Source organism: Chiloscyllium punctatum, chromosome 1 (assembly GCF_047496795.1).
Source record: "Chiloscyllium punctatum isolate Juve2018m chromosome 1, sChiPun1.3, whole genome shotgun sequence".
NCBI lineage: Eukaryota > Metazoa > Chordata > Chondrichthyes > Orectolobiformes > Hemiscylliidae > Chiloscyllium > Chiloscyllium punctatum.
The window spans coordinates 75,822,668-75,842,924 of record NC_092739.1 but is presented as its reverse complement, the minus strand read 5'-3'; the positions used below and the strand labels follow the sequence as shown (position 1 = coordinate 75,842,924).

The 20,257-nt window shown below is 41.1% G+C and overlaps 1 protein-coding gene across 1 annotated transcript in view; it reads right to left on the bottom strand.

The window, feature by feature from the left end:
- LOC140482325 (PGAP2-interacting protein-like) overlaps positions 1-20,257 on the bottom strand; it is a 136,998-nt gene that overhangs the window by 60,326 nt on the left and 56,415 nt on the right. Inside the window, exons 5-6 of the mRNA XM_072579614.1 lie at positions 16,374-16,581; positions 6,233-6,318 (exon numbers count right to left, since the gene is read on the bottom strand). Of these exons, the coding sequence (XP_072435715.1) occupies positions 6,233-6,318; positions 16,374-16,581 (294 nt within the window). The remainder of the gene's footprint in view (positions 1-6,232; positions 6,319-16,373; positions 16,582-20,257) is intronic.

The window sequence follows — 20,257 nt, the reverse complement described above, 5'->3', positions numbered from 1 at the left end:
ACAGAAATTTATTTGATGTCCCCATTCTATACAGTTGTGTGTGTGTATATAAATTTCATGTTCCCAAACTGCATTAACTTCCCAAACTCCACTTGCCTGAGTTTGGTTCATATTAATCCAAACCTTTCCTTATCATATACTTATCTAAATGTCTTTTAAACGTTCTAACTGGACCCAATTCCATCACTTCCTCTGACAGTTCACTCCACACACAAACCACTCAGTGTAAAAACAATTGCCCCTCATGTCCTTTTTAAATCTTTCTCCTCTCACCTTAAAAAATATGTCCCTAGTTTTGAACTCCCCACCTTAGGGAAAAAGAACCTTATTCACCTTATTTATGTCCCTTGTTATTTTATAAACGTCTATAAAAGTCACCCCCCAAATCTCTTACGTTCTAGTGAGATAAGTCCCAAGCCTATCTAGCCTATTTTTATAAGTCAAACCCTCCGTTCCTGACAACACTCTGGTAAATCTTTCTGAACCCTCTCTGATCAAACATTCTTGATATCAGCAACACAAATTAAGATTTTTCCAACTGTTTTGAGGCATGTTTTGAAACTTATACACTTGTGCTAATCATTCACAGCTGAAGACCCCAGTAACATTTAAGGTACATGAAGGTGAGGAGCTTTTGATTTACTTCTGTTTTTAAGTTATTCATAATTTGGGTTATTTCCTGAATAGTGATGTGATGTGTTATTGGCTTTGCAGAATTTTGTTGCACCTTCATATGAAAAGACAGGACATTTTTGACCTGTTATGCCTTTGGGACTGCGACATGATAGACAAATGGATCAGATGTAGCAGACAAGAAACTCTGGAAAGAGGGGTAATGCTTTGCATAGAGGGAGGAGGACAGCTCTCACAGTAAGCATTAACCATTATGTGTTTTGAGGGAGCACTTCATCTACCTTCAACTCAACCAGCTGCAACAACTACACCACTGGGTTTCACCAAAGACAGGTGCCACCTCAGAAAACTGGACTTAACACCTGACAGTCGACATCAGAATCACCTTGGCTCTAAACTTTTACATGATCTGATTCTTCCAGGTGCAAAACATAGAAAAGAATTTTCAATTGTATATTCATAGTTGCAACCAGGGACTGATGAGAGTCTCTGTCTGCAAGAAAAAGCAGGATAACTCATTTTTCTATAAACAGAAGAAAATAGAATTAGTGTACAAGTGACTTCAGTATGGTAATAGGATTCCATTGGTACAGATAGCCAACAACAACATCCATCTGACTTCATGATCACGTGTGAACAGAGAGAAAGGCACAGGAACTGCAGTGGGTTTCATTCCATTCATTGGTTGTCCCTCTATTCAAAGATAATGTCTACTCAGTGTCATGTGTTTTTACCGTGAATCTATCCACGATTGAATAGGTCAATTCTCAACCTGGAAATAGTTATGCACTTCAGTTAGCGTATTCCATTAAAGAGTTGGCGCTAGACTGCAGAATTTGCTTATCTTTTCTTCTTTCCCACCTATCTGCCTTAGCATTAAAGAGTTTGAAAGTGATAGTTTCACACTTTCAATGATTGGTACAAAGCATGAGACAGTATAAACACTGCTGGGCTTCAATTTCAGACTGACTTTGAATTGTTTACTTCGTTCTCCGCTGGTCATTTGAGTGTCATACAATCATGAAGTACAGAAGAGGTAGTTCAGCCTATTGAGTCTGTACTGCCAAAAATCCACTACAACCTATGCCAGTCCCATACTAGACCCATACCCTTGATTGCTATGACACTTCAAGTGTTCATCCAAATACTTTTTAAAAGTTACAAGGTTACCCACTTCAACTATCCTTCCAGGCAGGGTGCTCCAAACCTTCACCGCCCTCTGGGTGAAAAACCTTTTCCTCAAATTCCCTCTAAACTTCCTGCCTTTCACTTTAAAAGTGTGTCCTCTTGTTCTTGACCCTTCAACTAACATGAACAGCTACTTTCTATGGACTAAAATAAAACAAAGAACTGTGGATACTGGAAATCAGAAAGAAAAACAGAAGATACTGGAAAAGCTCAGCAGGTCTGGTAGCATCTATGGAGAGAAATAAAAGTTAATATTTTGGGTCCAGTGAGCCTTCCTCAGAATGAAGAAAACTCTGATTTCTCTCCACTGATGCTGCCAGACTTACTGAGCTTTGAACAACCGTGAATGTCGAAAATCTGAAACAAAAACAGAAATTGCTGGAAGAACTCAGCAGGTCCGGCAGTATCAGTGAAGAGAAAGCAGAGTTAACGTTTCACAACCAGTGACCTTTCTTCCTGTCTATAATTAACTTATGCACCTCTGTCAGGCCCCGCCTCAACTATTTCTGCCCCAAAATAATCTGAGCTCAACAGCCTCCCTTCAAACCTGAAAAACTCAAACCTAGGCAACATCCTTATGAATCTCCTCATCACCCCCTCCTGTGCTATCACACTTTTCATATAGTATGGTGACCAGTACTATGGGTGAACCAAAGTTATGTACAGCTTCAACATGACTTTCCTTCTCTTATAAACTATGCTTCAACTGATAAAGTCAAACATTGTGGTTGCCTTATTAATTACCCTTGTGAACAAGTATCCCATGATCTCTCTATTCCTCTGAGCTTCCTTTGGCTTGCAGTTGACTGAGTACTCCCTTGTCTTGTTACTTCTTCCACCTCCCACTTAAGAGTAACAGAGATGTACAATATCGAAACAGACCTTTGGGTCTAACTCGCCCATGCCAACCAAATATCCGAAATTAATCTAGTTCCATTTGCCAGCATTTAGCCCATATCCCTCTAAATCCTTCCTATTTATGTTTCCTAGAGTTGCCTTTTAGATGTTGTAACTGTACCAGCCTCCACCACTTCCTCTGGGAGCTCGTTCTATTCACGCACCACTCTCTGTGTGGAAAAGTTGCCCCTTGGGTCCCTGTTATATCTTTCCTTTCACCTTAAACCTATGCCCTCTAATTCTGGACTCTACTACCAGGGCTTGGCTGTCCACCCTATCCATGCCCCTCATGACATTATAACTTCTGACCTCCGATGTTCCAGGGAAAATAGCCCCAGCCTATTCAGCCTCTCCCTTTGGCTTAAATCCTCCAACGCTGGCAACATCCTTGTAAATCTTTTCTGAATGCTCTCAAGTTTCATAATATCATTCCTATATCTGGGAGACCATAATTGAACTCAATATTCCAAAAGTGGCCTAACCAATGTCCTATATAGCCACAACATGACCTCCCAACTCCTATACTTAATGCACTGCCAATAAAGGCAAGTGTACAAATGCCTTCTTCACTATTTGACTCCACATTCAAGAGATGACAAACCTGCACTTCACAGCCTCTTTGTTTGGCTACACTCCCCAGGACCTTACCATTAAGTTTATTCATCCTGCCCTAATTTGCCTTACCAAAATGCAGCACTCCACATTTATCTAATCTCCAGCTGCCACTTCTCGGCCCATTGGATCAAGGTCCCATTATACTCTATCCACTACACCACTAATTTTGGTGTCATCTACAAACTTACTAACCATGCTTCCTTTATTCACATCCAAATCATGTATATAAATGATAACAAGTATTATCAGGGTTAAATTCCATGTGCTGCTAATCTGCCCATCTGACCATTCCATTTATATTCTCCTGTAACCTAAGACCTGCCTCCTCACTGTCAATCTTCATGTTGAGAAAACAGGATCTGGGGAGGGGAGTTGCTTTGTAGCCATTTGGACATAGTGACCAATCCATCAAAGTTGATTATTAGACAAACGCTTGTGAAGCTGATTTCAAAAAGAACAAATTTGTTTTATGGTCCTCCCTTTGAATTAGAGGTTGGGCAGAGGTATTCCTGGTGGAATTTCTCAAGATCTTTTATGTGTCACTGCAGTACAGGAATGTGGTGATGACTAGTGTTCTGTATATTTGGACTTTTATTGACTTAAAATGATCTCTGTTGTCAAACAGTCACTGCCATAGTTTGTTGAAAGCTGAACTGTTGCAGCTGATCCAGTGTTGAATCTACTCAACAATGTGGTCTTATGACAGATAGGAAGTGCACAACATATTCGAGATTTTTCCTGCAACATATATGGAAGGTGGAATATATGCCTTATGAGGTTTTATTTGGTAATATTCAAGGACAGGTGGAGTTATTTTAAGCAGAAGTAAACAGAATATTAATTCCATTAATGAACAGTTAGTGTGTAATCATGTCATTGAATTCCCACTATCCTGGCAGCTGCCACAACAGCATTTTCCTTCCGCAGTCTGCCATAATTGGAGAACTAAAGGGTGGCTGCTCGGTGACATGGGATATCCCCTCTGCACTTTGCTAATAAATCCCTCTGTCACTCAACCACACAAGGACAGATGGTACATGTGTAAGGAAGGATGAAATAAAAGGAGACCAAAACTTAAGAGTACAGAACCAGGAAATTTGGGCATTCTGTGCCATTACTTTTTCTCAAACACCTGATTTTAATTCCACTCTGCTCTCACTCTCCTTACCCTTTAATAAATCTATTTTTAAAGCAACTAATTGTCTTTACAAACAATTTTATAGATGTTCTTTCAAAAATATTTAGTGTTGGAGAATTCCACATTTAAACTGTATAGACTTTTTTAAAATTTTGAATGCCAAGCTTAGGACCGAGTGGGAAAGAGTTGGGAAAATAGAAACTATGGATTGATATTTAATTCTTTTTAAAACTGTCCTTTATTACATCTTCTCCTCACCACATTATCATCTTCCTGACTTGTGGGCCTTCTGCCATATTCTGATTAACATGTGTGTGAAAGGAAATGATAGTGTTCCTTACAATGGGTTGCAATGTTTGGTTGCAAATGATGCTACAGCAGTTATTGACTGCAGACATTCCCTTTATTGGTCTGGAAGGAGTCCGCAGCATTAAAGTTGAGTATCTTAAGCACTAAAGGCTATATCACTCTGATGTTGTGCATTTGAATAGATATCCTTGCACCAGATTGAAAAGTCGACCACCACCCGACTTATCAATTGGAACTTACATAAGCAAATCTGTGCTGAGTTCCAGATTTGGGCCTGAGCTTGTTGGTTAGGAGTAGAACTTTCATCACAGGGCATCTGGCTTTGATGCCATCTTACCTGCCTTTGTTCTTCATCCTCTTGCATGTGACTCTGTGATAGGGGGTGACTGAAAGCAAACTCTAACTCTTTCAATGATGGCAGGGGGTTATAAATGATAATGTAACTTTAATGGATTAATGCCTGAGAAGCAAGAGAACTGCACTGGTCTTTAATGTACATATTGAATGGTCAAGCTTAGCACTGAGTGGGAATGAGTTGGGAAAAATGGAAATTCTGGGGTTCCTCGTTATATCCTGATTGAATAAAGTTTTGTAACCTTGTGAAGCTATCAGAAAATATTCCTGGCAGAAAACCTAGTCTGAAATCTTGTATGCTACAAGAATTAAATAAGGAGCTAGAAATCTTTATCTTATTTTTTAGTCCATGCTTTGTCAGTTCTACCAGCATTAAAGGTTTTGGCAAAAAAATCTCTCTCGTTGTTTCCTGCTCATTACCATTTATAGTGAATTAAAATGGATTTGATCAAATAGATTGCATAGAAATACAAGTTAATGAGAGTGGATTTCTAATGCTGTTTACCAGAAATAAGCTGTACAACTGAAGGGGTCATAGCTTAAAAGTAAGAACTGTCCAATTAAGACAGAGATGAGGGATCCTCGAAGAGCGATGAGAGTCTTTGGAATTCCCTTGCTGAAAGTTGTGGATATTTTAAATGTGTTTAAGGTAGACGTAGCTAAGATTGTTAGTTATTAAAGGGACGAAAGATTATCAAGATATGTAGAAATGTGGAGATATGATTAAAATCAGATCAGCCATTATCTCATTGAATAGCAGAGCAGGCTTAAAGGGCTGACGGACTTACTTTTATTTGTTGTTCACATGTCTCAGTTTGGTCTCTAACCTGTACTGATTTAATCAACATCAGCTGGAGGCAATTATAAAAGAGTTCATGTATTTTCCAGGTCCTGAGATGAGAATTGACAACTAGAGACCATCACTACCACCACCTGATAAATTACTGATTAGCCCACATGAACAGTTGTTAACTTACGTAACATACGCCGACACTCCAACATGAGTCTTTAACAGAGGAAGACAGCATGAGGGGGGGAAAATATCCATGTTTTTGTAATTGTACAAAATATTATTATCAAGCTCTGTGAGTCCCATACCTATTAGCCAAAAAGCAACGCTGTTAACCACAGAAGGCCAAAAGGATAACATCACACCGAGTGCCATGGCAATCAAAATCAGACCTCTGCAAGAAGGAAGAAGCTTTTTTTATTAATTTGCACAACTCTGAATCCACAGTTCATAGAGATGTACAGCACGGAAACAGATCCTTCAGTCCAACTCATCCATGCCGACCAGATATCCCAACAATCCAAAAGATGTGCAGGTCAGGTGAATTGGCCATGCTAAATTGCCCATAGTGTTAGGTACATTAGTCAGGGGTATAGGGTAGGGGAATGGGTGTGGGTGGGTTTCTCTTCGGAGGGTCAGTGTGGACATGTTGGGCCGAAGGGCCTGTTTCCATACTGCAGGGAATCTAATATCTAATCTAGTCCCATTTGCCAACCCTTGGCCCATATCACTCTAAGACTTTTCTATTTATATACCTATCCAGATGCCTTTTAAATGTTGCAATTGTACCAGCCTCCACCACTTCTCTGGCAGCTCATTCCATACACGTACCACACTCTGCACAAAAAAGTTGCCCCTTAGGTGTCTTTTACATCTTTCCCCTCTCACCCTAAACCTATGCCCTCTGGTTTTGGACTCCCTCACCCAAGGAAAAGACTTTGTCTATTTATCCTATCCACGTTCCTCATGATTTTATAAACCTCTATAAGGTCACCTCTCAGCCTCCGACGTGCCAGGGAAAACAGCCCCAGCCTGTTCAGCCTCTCCCTATAGCTCAAATCCTCCAGCCCTGGCAACATCCTTGTAAATCTTTTCTGAACCCTTTCAAGTTTCACAACATCTTTCCGATAGGAAGGAGACCAGAACTGCACACAATATTCCAACAATGGCCTAACCAATGTCCTGTACAGTCAAAATATAACCTCCCAACTCCTGTACTCAATACTTTGACCAATAAAGGAAAGCATACTAAACACCCTCTTCACTATCCTATCAACCTGTGACTCCACTTTCAAGGAGCTATGAACCTGCACTCCAAGGTCTCTTTGTTCAGCAAACTCCCTAGGACCTTACCATTAAATGTACAAGTCCTGCTAAGATTTGCTTTCCCAAAATACAGCACCTTGCTTTTAAATTAAACTCCATCTGCCACTCCTCAGCCTGTTGGTTCATCTGACCAAGATCCCGTTGTAATGTGAGGTAACCCTCTTCGCTGTCCACTACACCTCTAATTTTGGTATCTTCTGCAAACTTACTAACTATACCGGCTATGTTAATATCCAAATCATCTATATAAATAATGAAAAGTGGTGGACCCAGCACCGATCCTTATGGCACTCCACTGGTTATAGGCCTCCAGTCTGAAAAACAACCCTCCACCACCACCTTTGCAGACACTCTTACACTAATAATGGCCCTGATATTCATTCCCTTTTGTTGAGGTGGGAGAAATCCTGGTTCCATGATACCAAAATTAAATGTGGCTGAAAACTTTGGATTTTTGGTCTGAGCAGGTGGGTTGGATTGTGCAACCGGGATAAGACTAAGAGGCTGCCTTGTTCCCAAGATGGGCTGGATGAAAAGCTGGCTTAAGGACTAGGAGGCATTGTATGCAAAGGTTAAAAAGTAATGATGAAAACAGAAAACACCCCCCTGCTCTAAACCCCTTGTTCTCTGTGCCAACCTATGTTCCTGTAGCCATCCCTTCAGCTCCTTATAAGTTTGTGTCACCATACGCCCATCCCCTTGATTTGTCATACATATCTTCATTAGTGTCAAGTTATGTCCCTGTACCCATCCCTTATACCCCATAATACAGAATTTTCTCTATTCCTACAAGGGATATGATCATCACTGGATAGGCTACCATTTGTTGCCCACACTGAATTGTCTTTTTACTGATTCGCTCTCATTTCAGAGGGCAGTTAAGTGTCAACTAAATTGGTCTGAGGTCATATGTAGGCCAGACCAGGCAAGGATGACAGATTATCTTCACTAAAGTACATTAGTGAACCAGATGGGTTTTTGCAATAATCAACAATGGTTGCCATTCATCTGGTTTTTTAACCCTATGCCAAACAAGGCCTATATATCATGGTCCCTCATCTACAGTATGCCTCAGTCTTGTCCCTTGCACTTTGTAGTTCATAAGCCAAATTATGTCCTACCCAACATCCTTTGCCCTTCCCTTTTCAAGCCAACTCACCTTTTCGCAGGTGCATTAACCAAGAGACATCAGGACAGAAAATAAAGTTACCAGTATAATATGTCACACAATGTAATATCTAACTATAAAAACACACTCTCATTGATACAAAATAAACATATAATGCAGCCAATGTAGTGAAACTGCAAGAACAAATTCCTCATGAAAACAAACATTTTACTTCAGTGTTGACTAACTTATCAAAACCACCATTTTGTTTGTGGCTAATACTTCACATCAACAAGCATTTTCTCAAGTATTTAAAATATTAAATCAACAAAAGCTTTCATTTAAGATCAGTTCGAACTGTTCACCAGTAGCACCCCATAATCCCTCATGCATGTTTTGTAGAAATTGTAACTAGCAGTATTTTTTTTCAACTGCACACTGTTTCGGATAGTCTTTTGACAACAATGCAAGTCTCAACAAGTTTATGAACATTCTATTCACAGGTATTCCTATTTACAATTCCAAAGGATGCCAAATGTTTCCCAAAAGTGTCCCAGGATCAGATCAGATCAGATCTTACCTCTTCAAAAGGTGAGAAACAAAGCAATTCTTCAGCATTCACCCCTCACCCCACACACTCCCTGTGTTCTACCATACCAACATATGTAATCTAATATACTCTGCCCATCATACATGGTCCCTTACACCTGGGACAGAAATCATGTATCCCATTGCTGCTTCTGGCCTGAGTCTCCAGCCCCATCTCACTGATTTGCACAACAAACCTACCCTTTACCTCAGCACAGCACCAACCCTTATCTGATACAGCAGCTCCGCTCCCAATCTGAAAACAGCTTACCTGTACCTCTGGAGTCTGGATACCTGATGGACCCCCAACCGAGCAAATCCCTCTGCAAGGTTAGTTCCTACTTACACTGCTCACTCTTTCCCCCTTCACATACCATGTCAATCTTTGAAATTCTGACAAGTACAGCTTAAACTACAGTCAAGAAGCCTAACAACATCCAAGACAATCAGTTGTCTTTATTTGCACCTCTTCTAGAACCTTAAATGTTTTTTCTATTCACTATTAGTGCACAGTACAAGCAGCTTGTACCATCAACAAGATGCACTACAACAACCCACCAAAATTCCTTAAAACAACAATCCCTAAACGTGTAAGCTGTACATCTGGGAAGCCAAAGGCAGCAGATACATGGGAACACCACTGCCTGGAAGTCCCCCTCCAAGATACACACCATCCTGAATTGGATCTATATTGCTGTTTGTTCAATGCCTTTGGGTCAGAATCCTGGAACTTCCTTCTGATCAAGACTGTGAATTACCCTAAACCACATGGAGCGCAACTGTTCAAGAAGGCAGAACACTACCAAGCAAAGGCAATTAGGGATGCCAATAAATGCTGGCCCAGCCAGCAACGCTCATATCACTAGAGCACATTTTGCAAATCCAAAACGCCCATGCACCTGGGTAAGAAAAATGGGTCTATTATTTAAATTTCTATATTCCAGACTACATTTTATTGAGAACTTTCATTCCTAATTTTTTTAATATCATTTACATGGAACTTCCACAACTCTATCATGTTGGTGACAAAATTAAAATGGGAGTGACTGGAACATCCCTTTCCCATGGTGACAATAGCCAGGCTGCCTGAACAAGAAACTAAAATTAGGAATTGCAACAATGCATTTTTTGCAGACTAACATCATGGAGGCAAGTTCATTCAGTTTGCTAGATGTCTAGTTTGTAGTTCAGATTAACAGTACAATGACAGTTTGAGGCCTGCTTCTTCACCCTGCTCCTGAGAGTGTAAATCAATGTCAAATTATCCACTGACAAGAAACAGTGTCTCAGAGTCAAGCATGAGGAAACCTCCAAGGACCTATCACTTGAGCATAGCACCCATGATATGGAAAAAGAACACAGGGTCACAAATTTTGAAAAAGTACATCAAAGAAATTAATATGATCTGTGGAACATCAGAATAGATTACAAACAAAATGTTGACATCTGTTTCAGGCACATAACATCCATGGTTGGTTGAATAAGACCATAGAGAAGTACTAGAGATTATTTAACTCATAAATTTGTATAAATTAATTAAATAAGCAGTGGTGGCTGGACAGATGATGTGCTGTAGCTGTACGATGTGGGAGCTGGCTGATCCCATTGTGAAGAGCAGTGACCACATCTGCTGCAAGTGTTGGTTGCTGGAAGAAATCCAGATCAGAATTGATGAGCTGAAATCTGAACTTCAAACACTGCGACACATCCAGGAGGGGAGAGTTACCTGGACGCTTTGTTTCAGGAGGCAGTCACACCCGGTAGAGTAAGTAATTCAAACTCAGTTAATGATCAGGGACAACAGGGTGTGACTGGAAGTGAGGCAGGTCGGGGGATTCTGAGTTCAAGAGTGGAGGAGCCTCAACCCTTAACCTTGTCCAACGGGTATGAGATTTTTGTTCCCTGTATGGATGAGGAAAAGGGCTGTGGACAGGATGAGCCAGCTGACCATGGCACCATGGTGCAGAAGGCCATTCAAGAGAGGGGGGGGGGTGAGAGCAAAAAGGCAAGTAGTTGTTATAGGGGATTCTAAAGTTAGGGAGACCGATAGTATTCTTTGCGAGCCGGATCGGGAGACCCGCATAGTGTGTTGTCTGCCCAGTGCCAGGGTGCAGGATATCTCCGACCGGTTTGAAAGGATATTGGAGTGGGAGGGAGAAAATCAAGCACTTGGAAGGAAATTGAAGACCAGGTCCTCGAGGGTCATAATTTCTGGATTACTGCCCGAGCCATGTCCTAATTGGCATAGGGATAAGAAAATTAAGGAAGTAAACACATGGCTAAGAGATTGGTGTGGGAAAGAGGGATTCCATTTCATGGGACATTGGCATCAGTTTTGGAATTGGGACAATCTGTACCAACGGGACGGTCTCCACCTGAACCAATCTGGAACCGGTGTTCTGGCAAAAAGGATAAATAGAGTGGTCACTAGGACTTTAAACTTGTGAGTCAGGGTGAAGGGAAAGGGAAAGCAACAGGGAGTATGGAGTCAAGTCGAAAAATAAGCAGCAGGTTAGCATGTGTGCAGGGTTTAAGTTCAAGACAGGCTAGGAATGAAGCAAAATGGAATGATAACTTATGACATATTATTAGAGATAGTGGAATAAGAAAATTCCATGAGGATAAGAAAATTAGCATTAAGGCGCTTTATCTAAATGATCATAGTATTCGTAACAAAGAAGATAAATTAACGGCACAAATCTTCGTTAATGATGACGATGTGGTAGGCATCACAGAGACGTGGTTGCAGGGGGTTCACTACTGGCAGTTAAACATCCAAGGATTCACAACTTATCAAAAAGACAGGGAGACGGGCAGAGAGGGCGGGATTGCCTTGTTAGTTCAGAATGAAGTTAAATCTATGGCACTGAATGACATAGGGTCAAATGATGTGGAGTCTGTGTGGGTAGAGTTGAGGAACCACAGTGGCAAAAAAACCATAATGGGAGTTATGTACAGACCTCCCAGCAGTGGTCAGGACCAGGGACGCAAAATGTACCAGGAAATAGATAAGGCATGTCAGAAAGGCAAGGTCACGGGGATCATGGGGAACTTCAATATGCAGGTGGACTGGGTGAATAATGTTGCCGGTGGATCTAAAGAAAGGGAATTTATGGAATGCTTACAGGATGGCTTTTTGGAACAGCCTGTATTGGAGCTCACAAGGGAGCAGGCTATTCTGGACTTAGTGCTATGTAATGAGCCAGACTTTATAAAAGATCTTCAAGTAAGGGAACACTGAGGAGGCAGAGATCATAATATGGTAGAGTTCAGTCTGCAGTTTGAAAGAGAGAAGGCAAATTTGGATGTAATGGTGTTACAGTAAAATAAAGGTAATTACAGGGGCATGAGAGAGGAACTAATGAATATCAACTGAAAGCAGAGCCGAGTGGGGAAGACAGTAGAGCAACATGGCAGGAGTTCCTGTGTGTAATTGAGGACACAGTATAGAGGTTCATCCCAAAGAAAAGAAAGATTATCCGGGGAGTGGTTAGACAGCAATGGCTGAGAAAGGAAGGGAGGAAATGTATCAAAGAAAAAGAGAGAGCCTATAAAGTGGCCAAGAGCACTGGGAAATCAGAAGACTGGGAAGGCTACAAAAACAAACAGAGGATAACAAAGAGAGAAATAAAGAAGGAGCGAATCAAATTTGAGGGTAGGATAGCCAGTAATATTAGAAATGAGAGTAAAAGTTTCTTTCAATACATAAGAACCAAACGAGAAGCAAAAGTAGAAATTGGGCCGCTCCAAAATGATGCTGGAAGGCTCGTGATGGGAGATAAGGAAATAGCTGAAGAACTTAATAAATACTTTGTGTCACTCTTCACATTGGAAGACATGAGTAATATCCCAACAATTAAGGAAAGTCAGGGGGCAGAGTTGAGTATGGTAGCCATTACTCAAGAGAAAGTGCTAGAAAAGTTAAAAGGTCTAAAAATCGATAAATCTCCTGGCCCCGATGGGCTACATCCTAGAGGTCTGAGGGAGGTGGCTGAGGAAATAGCCAGAGGCACTGACTGTAATTTTTCAAAAATCACTGGAGTCAGGGAAAGTCCCATATGATTGGAAAATCGCTGTTATAACCCCCTTGTTCAAGAAAAGATCAAGACAAAAGATGGAAAGTTATAGGCCAATTAGCTTAACCTCGGTTGTAGGTAAAATTTTAGAATCCATCATTAAGGATGAGATTTCTATATTCTTGGAAGGGCAGGGTCAGATTAGCAGTCAGCATGGATTTAATAAGGGGAGGTGGTGCCTGACAAATGTCTTAGAATTCTTTGAAGATGTAACAAATAGGTTAGACCAGGGAAACCCAGTGGATGTTATCTATCTAAACTTCCAAAAGGCTATTGATAAGGTGCCTCACAGGAGGCTGCTGAGTAAGGTGAGAGCCCATGGTGTTCGATGTGAGCTATTGGCATTGATTGGGGATTGGCTGTCTGACAGAAGGCAGAGAGTTGGGATAAAAGGTTCTTTTTCGAAATGGCAGCTGATGACAAGTGGGGTCCTGCAGGGTCCAGTGTTGGGGCCACAGCTGTTCACTTTATATATTAATGATCTGGATGAAGGGACTGGGGGCATTCTGGCAAAGTTTGCTGATGACATGAAGTTAAATGGACAGGCAAGTAGTACTGAGGAGGGGGGAGGCTACAGAAAGATTTAGACAGTTTAGGAAAGTGGTCCAGGAAATGGCTGATGAAATTCAACGTAAGCAAGTGTGAGGTCTTGCACTTTTGAAAAAAGAATACAGCCATGGACTATTTTTTAAATGGTGAGAAAATTCATAAAGCTAAAGTACATAAAGCTAAAGTGATTAAGAAAGTAAATGTAATGTTGTCATTTATCTCAAGCGGGTTGGAATATAAAAGTAGCGACATGCTTCTGAGACTTTATAAAGCTCTAGTTAGGCCCTATTTAGAATACTGTAACCAATTTTGGACCCCACACCTTAGGAAGGACATACTGGCACTGGAGCGTGTCCAACGGCGATTCACACAGATGATCCCTGAAATGGTAGGCCTAACATACGATGATTGGTTGAGGATCCTGGGATTGTATTCATTAGGGTTTAGAAGGTTGAGGGGAGGTCTAATAGAAACTTACAAGATAAAGCATGGCTTAAAAAGGGTGGATGCTGGGAAGTTGTTTCCCTTTGTGCGGGGGGACTAGGACCCGTGGGAACAGCCTTAAAATTAGAGGGGGTCAATTTAGAATGGAAATGAGGAGACATTTCTTCAGTCTGAGAGTGGAGTGCCTGTGGAATTCATTGCCACGGAGCGCGGTGGAAGCTGGTACGTTGGGTGTCTTCAAGGCAGAAATTGATAAATTCTTGATCTCGCAAGGAATTAAGGGCTATGGGGAGAGTGTGGGTAAGTGGAATTGAAGCGCCCATCAGCCATGATTAAATGGCGGAGTGGACTCGATGGGCCGAATGGCCTTACTTCCACTTCTCGGTCTTATGGTCTTCTATGAATTTCCATATTTTATTTTTATTTCTAGATTCACATTTTCTAATTCTATGGCGTGCAATACTAAAAATTAGATCCCAAAAAATTAATTATGTCACACCCTTTTCTCAACTGCTAATCCACACTCTGTCACCAATATTGCAGCCCAGAAGCACATGCTTATTATGAGTTGAAAGCATTTGCCTTCCCCGTGGCATTGGCAAGATAAAATCCATTCTGGGCCTGCACACACAAAAATAAAAGACCTATTGCTTTTGAGGACCCTACTATAATATTGGTTTGACCTGAACCAGCAAATGCTAGATTGAACAACATATTAATTAAGATAATAGGCCATGTGGCCCTCCAAGCTTGCACCACCTTTCAGTAAGATCTAGGCTGAGCTGTCTGAGTGACAAATGACACATTCCTATCTGTCACCGATAACCTTTGATTCCCTGCTTAACAAGAATTCTTCTACCTCCACCTTAAAAATATTCAGTCAAACTGTCTCTGCTGCCATTTGAGGCAGAGAGTTCCAAAGTCACATGACCCTCTGAGAGAAAAAAAGCCTCACCTCTGTCCCAAATGAGCAATCACTAATTTTAAAGTTATGTCCCCTCGTTCTGCACTCACCCACAACAGTAAACATCCTTTCCGCACTTACCTTGTCAAGACTATTCAGGATCTAACAAAGTTCAATCACATCAGCCTTCAATCTCCTGAACTCATAAGATAACCCACTACTTCCATCAATCTAATAAATCTTTTCTGAATCGCCTCCAACGCATTCACATCCCTCCTCAAATGAGGAGAGCAAAATTGCAGTGTATTTGAAATGTGGTCTCACCAATGCCCTGTACAACTGAAGTACAACATCATTACATTTAACTTTAATTCCTTTCAGGATAGAGGCTCATATTTCATTACCTTTCCTGATTATGGGTTGTACCTGCCTACTAACCTTTGTGATGCATACACCTAGAACACCTAAATCCTTCTGCATCTCAGAATTATGTGGTTGTTGTCCATTTAAGTAATATTTTGTTATTTTTCTTCCTGTCAAAGTGAACTTCATACTTTCCCACATTACACGCCATCTGCTGTATTTTTGCCCAATCAATCAACCTATCTATTTGGTCGACATGCTTGTTCTGTCAACTGCACAGCAAATTTTACTATCTGTCTTTGTGTTCATTCCAAACTTAGCCACCAGCCTTTCAATCCCAATATATAAGTCTTGGCTACAAACTGTAAAAAGTTGAGGGTCCCATTCATCACAAGCTGCCAATCTGAAACAGACCCATTTACACATACTGTATGTCTTCTGCCAGCCAACCAACCTTCTATCCAAGCTAGTATGTTACTCCTTTGTGCAGTAATGTGGAGCCCTGTCAAATGCCTAATTAAGATTCTGGAAGCCACAGTGTGCCCACTCCACTGATCACAAACTGGATCTCTCTTGGCCACCAATGCCACAAAACTCCCCATTCCTGGCCAACTGTTTCAATTGCTCTGTTTCAATTGCTCTCCTCTCAGTAGAATTCTTCCTTGCTCACTTGTGTTCTCTCCCATCCTGGTACCTTTATAAAATTAAACCAACAACTGCTAATGGTGATACACATCAATTTCAAGGCTCTGGAATTAGCTTCCAGAGCTAACTGGTTCAAGTGTCAAGAAGCTTGATTCCAAATATTTGTATCGATCCATTTAGGACCAGGGACAAAAAATGAATACATGAATTAATATGATGCAAACAAAATATGAAGTTTGACTGCTTTCAGGGTGCAAAGTCAATTTCCACCTAAAATGGTGATGAATGAGTAGAATATGATTGTGTCAAATAATCCACAAATTTGATAAATTAATCAGAACCAACTCGATAAATTAATAGGACATTGCCCTTGCCAGAAAAAATGCCATTTTTGCTGACACTATTTAAATCACAAGACCTAAATTTCCATTTACAATGTTACTTACCCATAAGGATTAGGATCTGGTCCAGTATTTGGGTGACCACTCACAGCCCATCGAGAGACTAGTGAGACTTCTCCAAATATCCAGTGTGTGAGGAACAACAAACTCCCAAATGCAGCTCCACTGACAAACCAACTGCGCTGAGCACCGGGTTCCTTCTTCTCATCTGCAGATTTCATTTCTTCTTTTTCCTGTGGAAGCCTCTGAACATCTGACAGAAATTACACAGAGTTGATTTTTTTTGCAATCATTGATTGCAATGACCATCAGAACAGGTCACAATTAGTTATTCAGACTTATCAGTACCCTCAAAGGTCCCAGAACAACTTAAGCAAAGGAGATCTAGTCACCTGAGTACGTTGACAAACACAAGCAATAAAAGGCAGGATAGGGGAGAAGAGTACGGGGAAATGCACTTGATCAACCTAATGGTAAGTGGCAAGCTTATTTACAAATGAGGACCATCTCATCATTTTAATAAATAAAGTTGTGAAAGATATACTTAACAAATCTGCTCAAACAACACTTCTTAGCTGTCCTTGAAGTAATCCGTTAACACAATGGAAATAGTTAAGCAGGAAAGTAGTTATGGTCAGCTGTGGCTAAGTTCTGATTTTTAGCTGTGCCTTAAAAACAGAGAGCACAAACTGAGGTCAAGTGATTTCTCACACATGAGGACGCCAAGTGACTCGGCTTTTGATGTTGCTAATTTCAGGAATTGGAAGACCTTTCTGCCTTTTCAGTCAAAGATTGTGCATGGATGCACCATAGAAAGAATTAAAAATAATTACAAATATTGCTTTTATATTGCATCTTCAACATTTACGAGACAACCCAAAATATTCCACAACCAATTAGATATTTTTGAAGTGTAATTACTGTTGCATTGTAGGAACCACAATAGCCAATCTGTGTGCACTCATTTCCACAAACAGCAGTGAGATAGTCCTTAAAAACATTTGAATTATGTTGAATGAGGAATAAATATTGGCCTCACTGTTCATTTTTACTTTCCCATACAAGGTAGATGGGGAGAAAATGATTACTGCAGACGCTGGAGAGTCAGAGTCAAGAAGTGTGGCGCTGGAAAAGCACAGCAGGTCAGGCAGCATCCGAGGACCAGGAGAATCGACATTTTGGGCATTGGCCCTTCATCAGGAATGTGATGAAGCCGTTCATGATGAAGGGCTTATGCCTGAAACGCCGATTCTCCTGTTCCTCAGATGCTGCCCGACCTACTGTGCTTTTCCAGCACCATATTTTTCGACTCATACAAGGCAGATGTCTGTTTATGATCCTATCCAAAAAACACATTTGACATTGCAATCACCAACAGTACTGCAGAGCCAGCCTGTACTCAAATCTCCAGTGCAGTAATTGATCCCATGACCTCCTAATTGCAGCCAAGGAAGACCATAAGACACAGGAGTGGAAGTAAGGTCATTCGGTCCATCGAGTCCACTCCGCTATTTAATCATGGCTATTGGGCATTTCAACTCCACTTACCAGCATTCTCCCCGTAGCCATTAATTCCTTGTTACATCAAGAACTTCTCAATCTCTGCCTTGAAGCCATTTAGCGTCCCGGCCTCCACTGCACTCCGCGGCAATGAATTCCACAGGCCCACCACTCTCTGGCTGAAGAAATGTCTCCGCATTTCTGTTCTGAATTTACCCCCTCTAATTCTAAGGCTGTGTCCACGGGCCCTAGTCTCCTCGCCTAACGGAAAAAAATTCTTAACGTCCACCCTTTCCAAGCCATGTATTATCTTGTAAGTTTCTATTAGATCTCCCCTTAACCTGCTAAACTCCAATGAATACAATCCCAGGATCCTTAGCCATTCCTCGTATGTTAGACCTGCCATTCCAGGGATCATCCGTGTGAATCTTCGCTGGACACGCTCCAGTGCCAGTATGTCCCTCCTGAGGTGTGGGGCCCAAAACTGGACACAGTACTCCAAATGGGGCCTAACCAGAGCTTTATAAAGTCTCAGAAGCACTTCGCTGCTTTTATATTCCAACCCTCTTGAGATAAATGACAACATTGCATTCGCTTTCTTAATCACGGATTCAACCTGCATGTTTACCTTTAGAGAATCCTCGACGGGCACTCCCAGATCCCTTTGTACTTTGGCTTTATGAATTTTCTCACCGTTCAGAAAGTTGTCCATGCTTGTATTCTTTTTTCCAAAGTGCAAGACCTCACATTTGCTCACGTTGAATTTCATCAGCCATTTCCTGGACTATTCTCCCAAACTGTCTAGATCCTTCTGCAGCCTCCCCACTTCTTCAGTACTACCTGCCTGTCCACCTAACTTTGCATCATCAGCAAACTTCACTAGAATGCCCCCAGTCCCTTCATCCAGATCATTAATATATAACGTGAACAGCTGTGGCCCCAACACTGAACCCTGTGAGACACCGCTTGTCACCGGCTGCCATTCTGAAAAAGAACCTTTTATCCCAACTCTCTGCCTTCTGTCAGACAGCCAATCCTCAATCCATGCCAGTAGCTCACCTTGAACACCATGGGCCCTCACCTTACTCAGCAGCCTCCCGTGTGGCACCTTATGAAAGGCCTTTTGGAAGTCTAGATAGACCACATCCACTGGGTTTCCCTGGTCTAACCTACTTGTCACCTCTTCAAAGAATTCTAACAGGTTTGTCAGGCACGACCTCCCCTTACTGAGAATTAATACTAAACAAAGCAACCACGTATTATATATCAACAACCTTGGGTATGTTTCCAGACAACATTTCAAAATGCTTTAAGTACGCTTTTAGAAAACCCACTTTAAAAGTGTCCAAATGAACTTGCATGTGTAGATGGTACTGTGAAAGGCCATGTAAAGTAGTTACACAAGATCAGGTTTTAGAAACAAGAGAACCTCCTGCAAACTGATGGTGGGCCACCCCAACCATTTCCATTCAAAAGCAGTGAGGCATTTTCAAGCACTAGATTGGTTAAATTCTATTGAACAAAGAGGATTATCTGCATAAAATAAAATGCAAACAGATCTTTTGTTTAGTAATGTCTATGAGCTCTCTGCAATCCACACCTTTATCATTAAATATTTATGTGATAAAAACTAGTCTCCAAATATTCAGCCTTATTCTCATAGAACGGGACAGCAAATGTGACTAATCTAGAAGGTTCTGCAGCATATTGTTTTTATTTCAGATCTCCAGTTCTGCAAAACTTTGCTTTAAATCTACTTGAATCTTGTGTAGAATATTAACATCAATATCATTCTAAAATCTTCCATTATCGAAGAGTTAAAACTGTAACATTTAATGAAACAGAAAGCATCTTCTCTTTGCTGTTCCCCAACATCTTTTCCCCACCACATATCTTTCTTATAACTTTTTTTGTATTTTTCCATCATCAATCTCTTAACTTCCCGATCTCATCCATGACCTCCAGTGACCCATGAAATATTGGCATCTACTGTCTTATTTTCTCAGCCATTACAAGAAAAAGCAACATTAATCTACTGCTTTAACAGACTCTCCTACAATCACATTCACTCCCAACTACTCAAATGCCATTCCTATACTCAGGGTATAAGGATATCTTACTCTAATCTATCCAACTGATAAAATGATTTTAAGGCCCAGTATATCCAGGGGTCTACCACTAAAATGACACCCATCGAGAAAGGAATTTTCTGGAGGATGGTATCACAAGCTTTTTCACCCTGTTTCTCTTCTCAGCTCTGTCCAATCACTCCCCCCTCCATTCCTTTCCCTCTTCTGCCACCTTTCCTTGCCATCCTCTTCTCCCTCTCTTCTTGTTACCTTCCTCCATTGCTCCTATTTTCCTCACTCCCATCTCCTTGCCCACTATCCTGCTGTGGTCCAGTTAGTCTCTGTATCCAATCTGAATAC